Source organism: Neolamprologus brichardi, chromosome 3 (assembly GCF_056152115.1).
Source record: "Neolamprologus brichardi isolate AB-2024 chromosome 3, ASM5615211v1, whole genome shotgun sequence".
NCBI classification, from domain to species: domain Eukaryota; kingdom Metazoa; phylum Chordata; class Actinopteri; order Cichliformes; family Cichlidae; genus Neolamprologus; species Neolamprologus brichardi.
The window spans coordinates 61,806,878-61,812,267 of record NC_142106.1 but is presented as its reverse complement, the minus strand read 5'-3'; the positions used below and the strand labels follow the sequence as shown (position 1 = coordinate 61,812,267).

Sequence of the window (5,390 nt, the reverse complement as noted above, 5' to 3'; positions counted from 1 at the left end):
GTTTAACCAAAAGGCATTTCCAGTGGAAACTGGCCGACATATCCTCAGCATAACCATGTATAATATCCACAAAACTTAAAAAGAGGTCATACACACACAATACGGTAATATTATGTTGAAGCACAATACGTATCACTCCGCGAGGCTCCGCCTACGATAGCCGTAGTGCTCCGACAATCCATCCATCAAGGCTTCGTAGCTTAGCAAAGTTGTACTGAAACATTTGACAGATTTTCGAGCGCCGTGTACATAAAATCGTTTCGAGGTCAGTAAACACAACCAGAATTCATACATACGGCACACGGGATTATAAGGGGCTCTGTCGATTTTCAGAAGAATCAAAGGATTGATTTTAATTTGTGCCGTATTTTCCAAAAACACGGTAATAACGACGGCCCGCTAGCATACTCTACCAAAAATAGTGCTTTGTTGTGTATCTGACGGAGGAAAGCTAAACCAGTTCCACACCACTGAAGTTGCAGCATTTTTACAAACCACTTCTGGTTCATCTGTTTTTTATTCAACGATCCACTTTCGCCCTTCTCATTCTGCGTTGCCGCCATGGTTTTTCTGCCATGTGCGTATGAAAACAAAGGCACTGCGCATGTGCGTTTTCCCCATATTCTATCGCCATATTTCATTTTCTTATCGTTGCCCAACATTATACCGGTATTACCGTGAACAGTATGATATGGCCCAACCCTACCTCACTTATCATCAGACCAGCAAACAGGGAGAAAAGCTAAGCTGGCAGCCAGCAGCTCCTTAAACATCACCTTTGAACATGCTTGACAGCTTGCTCCTTGTATAGTTATTTAGTCAGAGAGGCAAAGCCAGCATGAACTAGTACAAACAATTACAGCAACAAATGCCGGATCATTGTTCAGGCGTGTGCATGACTGAGGTTTCATAACAGTTTTTAACAACAGTTATGAAGAAACACATCACCAGAAACTAAATGGCTGATCAGATTACTATGTGATGCATCATGATGGTGGTGGGAATATTCAAGTCTGTGGGTGTTTTAATCTTCTCAATCTAAACACTTGCACTGAACTGACTCCACCCTACACAAGAAGAAGTAGCACTCTAATCTTGAGAGACATGATCCACTCTCTGGTTTCAGTTTTTTGATGGTTTGGTAGGATTTTAAATGCAGAACATGTATTTATGTAGTAGTATTTGTGCATTTGTTACATTTGTTGCACATTAAAAAAGGCACCTGTAACATTCTGTCCAACTTTAAGCAAAACACATATTTCGAAAAGAACTTAAAATATAATAATGAAATAATACTGCCCCCTGTTGCTTGAAATATGGAATTTTATTTGATAGCACTTCTTACAGAAAGAGACAACAAACCAAAGATAAAACCCCTCGAAAAACAAAAGCAAGAAAAATTAGAAGACATTGTCAGAAAAATCGATTTTTAAAATATCAGAAGAAAGATTCTTCTTCTTACACTTGTGACACTGGACTATATCTACACACTATATCTTGTTGATACATGTTGGTCATGTATAGAGTAAGACAACAGTCATGATCATTCCATGAAAGATTTGACTTTTTGTTTTGTTCACATATTTTTTCACTTTGCTGTTTTGCCAAACAAAAAGTTTTGAGACATGCCGCAGTCACAAGGTTTGGTTCTATGTCTGCATCATTTACAGTTACAAAGTTAATTATCAAACTGCACAGATTGAGAAATCCATTAATGATAGTTTATAGTCTAAAAAAAGGGGAGAAAACCTCAACAGAAAGCGAGATAACACCATCACCCTCTGGTATATAAGCCTGCCGTTTAGCTCGTAAAACAAAGACCCAGAACTTCAACTATCTAAATGTGATATTTGCAGCACATTTTATGTTTCTTTGATCATTTTTAAGTATAGTGGATCCAATCCCTTGGTGTAATGCTGGTGTTTGGGCATCTGAAGAATCTGGATGCAAAGTTGAAGGTTCTTGCTGAATTTCTGGTTAGGAAAAAGAAATCAACTCCGATCAGTACTTGCTTCGTACAAAAAGATAGCAAATGTCTTTTTTGTGGGTGTGTCTTAATTACTCACAGCATCCATAAAGCCTGTTTACACGAGCAATGTCATTGGCACTCATTTGGAAAGCATTTCCAAAATTAAGATTAGGATTGGACCTGGCAACAATCGTTGGCTGCCCATTCTTGGAGAAGCCAAATCTAAAAGAACAAACAACAGCACACAAACACACATACGCGGCTATATTAGGAAAACAGGGGAGAAAATGGGCCCATAAAGTATTTAACATTAAAAATCCATTCCCCACTGAGTGTGTGCATGTTTTTGTTAGTCTGGATTACATTTTCTTGCAGAAAATGCAAAACATGTAAGGGAATATAAAACCTTACAAAGTCCCTCTCACACAGCAACTCACCTGCCATAGTGCATGACAGAGTTGAAGTCATAGGGAGTCCGCAAATTGTTGGTCTGCACTTTCACAAAGTTGTGCTCTTGTCCTAAACAGAAATTTCCAGAAAATATTACATGTTTTTATATGCTTCCACTTCAAAATCCGTCTTCAGTCTCAGCTCTTTGAAGATGGATACATCGAAATGCTAGCTAATCTCTCCTGTGGTCATTTGTTTGATAGTCTTGGGACTAAAGAAATACAAACAAAATCTTCTATGCAGTGCTCGCTTGCAGTGTTTTATGTGCTGAGTTCGGAAAAGCACAGATTTCTTGTAATATGTACACTGCTGTGAAACAGGAGGATGTCCCATTGTGTACTAAGTTAACTGTAACCAACGTTTTGGGTAGTTCAGCTCACCTGGGATGATGTTCCCGGTAAGGATCCTCACATGCAGATCTCTGTCAGAGCGAACCTGCTCGTGGTGGAAGCCCAGAGCATGAAGAACCTCATGTTGCACCGTCGACTGAAACAAGCAACCATTTCTCTGTAGGGAGATTTCCTGTCTTCCTCTTTGACGGCCCAGGTATGAATAACACCTGATATACACAATGACATCTCTTAAAAAATAGATGGACTGTTCTATAGCCTAGCACTGTGCATCCTCCTCCTTCAGCTAGTCATGCTAAGGCTAAAGTACCATTTTCAGAATTGCATTTTTGAAGGGTTTTGAGGGTGTGGGTGTATCAGTCCTGTCCTGCCATATAAATACAAGTACAGTCTAAGTACAGGAAGTGCATTCTCACCCTTGTCCAGAGAAGAAGTGAAGGAAATCTGTCTGGCTTGTACGCCAGACAAACCGGACGCAGGTGGAAGCGTGGAAGGTGACTAGGGCATTGATGATGACGTTGCGCTCTTGGTTGCCTGCAGATTCAAATATGAGTCTGATGAGGAGCTTCTTCAGTATTCAGGATCTTCAATATGTTTCAGCCATTTCAACTTGGCAGCATAAACAGTATTTACAATCTGTGCTGCTTCGAGGATCTCTGAGTTCCCATCGGAATGACAGGGCCGCCAAAATCTATCTATCTATCTATCTATCTATCTATCTATCTATCTCTCTATCTATCTGTCTATCTGTCTATCTATCTATCTGTCTATCTGTCTGTCTATCTGTCTGTCTGTCTGTCTTGAAATAGAAAAATTGAGAAAGTGACATTAAATGAAAACATAATTTGAAAATTGTGTGCATCTGTGTATGATATCAATTCAGCATACTTATACAAATATGACTTTTCAGTTTAAATGCTTTTTAGTTAATCCGACAATAAAACAGCATAGTTAACAAAGCAGTATTTTTGGAAACCACTTGAAATATATATTATATATATTTATATAACATTGGGTTTTATTTAACTATTTTTATCCATCTCTCCTTTTCATAAAGTCTGTGTTTAATGGTAAAAGTTTGTACTGCTTACTGTATTCAGTGCCAATGGAGACAGGTACATAGACAAAGGGTCCAGTTTTAGGCCACTTGCAGCCAATGGCTGTGCATGGAACAGCATTCCTGGTAGTAGTGGGTACAATGTCACCATGAACCAACACTTTTGCTGCAGAACAACAAACAGAGAGTGGTTAAATGCTCGATACTTAGGCTGCCATTTGCTCAGTTATGTCAAAACAAACAACTTTATTGATCGCACAATTACAATGTTTGATAATAACACAAATAAAACAGCTGACTAAGACAAGCCAGTAAATGACCAAAAGGTTGATTGATCATTGTGTCTGTTGGGAGTCTGTTGTATGTTAACAAGTCAGTTCTCAGGGATCTTTCATTTTCATCCAGAATTTATATGTTAACAAAAAAGAGTTTTATTTTGTAAATCTTCACTTACTTGAGTTAGCATTGACTTTTTCAATGATCGCTGAGGCGCCCAGAGACTCATCTGTGGATACAAGAGGAAACCAGCAGATTAACTTTAAGCTCTTATATTAAAAACACCTCAATATGTTGGAAGTATTTCATCACTGAACGCACCAGTTATATTTCTAATGACAGCAGCCCTCTGCAATAAAAAACAAGACATTTTCAACTTACTCTTAATCACATTTGAAATCACACTGACAAATGTTATTGTTGGCAAACAAAAACTATTATGTGAAAATACTTCAACTGTGTCACGCCATCAAACTGTTTAACTCCTCTCTGGAGGGGAGAGGGAGGGGAAACAGGAGGACAAAGGAGGGGGGAACAACTAAGCTGTAGTGTCTCTCCACTTCACTGTGTAATACCTTTGTGCAATACTTTTGTTAACAATCATACTTGAAATGTGCAATTCACTTGTATTTTTATTTTTATTTTTATTCCTATTTATTCTATTTATCCCCTTTGTATATTTTATCTATATATGTCTTTGTATTTATATATGTGTGTGTGTGTGTATATATATATATATATATAATATTCTTGACTCTGTAACTTCTGTCGGTGCTGTGCTTTTTGGAAAACAAATTTCCCAGAGGAACCTACCCGAGGGATTAATAAAGTTCTATCTCTCTATCTCTCTCTCTCTCTTAAACGCTCATAACAAGCAGCCATGTCAGTTAAGCAGACATGGTTAGAATTACATGACTTTCACAGAACAGCCGGCAGTGTTGAACAACATTTAATGCCTTTGCTGGAAGAGTCAAGCTTACCAGACAAACGGCTGTCATTGACAGGCAGACGGAGAAGAAAAAGGCTGGAGTCATGATGTTGGTCCTCTGCAGTTAACCTACAGTCAAAATCTGAACAGCAAAAAAGAACTTTAATGATTGTAACTCCTGGAATAGAAAGGCAAATAAGTGGGATACGGGCAACCCAACAGCTGATTCTCTTCATCTGGATGTTAACTTTTCTCCCAATGAAAATGCTGAACAGACAACATCCACATAAAGAGAATCAGATATCTGGTATTTCCCTACGTAGAGGATTCAGCATGCAGGGAGATGATATGAGGAGGCTT

The 5,390-nt window shown here is 38.5% G+C and overlaps 1 protein-coding gene across 1 annotated transcript; it reads right to left on the bottom strand.

Moving 5' to 3' along the window:
- Positions 1-2,058: 2,058 nt before the first annotated feature.
- On the bottom strand, positions 2,059-5,182 carry LOC148106014 (high choriolytic enzyme 1-like). The gene is made up of 8 exons (XM_087839444.1): positions 5,083-5,182; positions 4,424-4,451; positions 4,281-4,331; positions 3,861-3,992; positions 3,186-3,303; positions 2,800-2,978; positions 2,407-2,488; positions 2,059-2,191 (listed from the first exon to the last, which is right to left on the bottom strand). The coding sequence occupies exons 1-8, from the start codon at positions 5,134-5,136 to the stop codon at positions 2,059-2,061; spliced, it is 777 nt and encodes a 258-aa protein (XP_087695570.1). The 5' UTR covers positions 5,137-5,182.
- Between the last annotated feature and the right edge of the window lie 208 nt (positions 5,183-5,390).

What these genes read in the sequence shown, in the direction of transcription:
- LOC148106014 (XM_087839444.1), bottom strand. Translation starts at nt 5,136, where the DNA reads ATGACTCCAGCCTTTTTCTTCTCCGTCTGCCTGTCAATGACAGCCGTT. An exon ending in TGTCATTAGAAATATAACTG is followed by an intron (nt 4,332 to 4,423) that starts GTGCGTTCAGTG and finishes TTGTATCCACAG; the next exon opens with ATGAGTCTCTGGGCGCCTCA. An exon ending in AAAAGTCAATGCTAACTCAA is followed by an intron (nt 3,993 to 4,280) that starts GTAAGTGAAGAT and finishes GTTGTTCTGCAG; the next exon opens with CAAAAGTGTTGGTTCATGGT.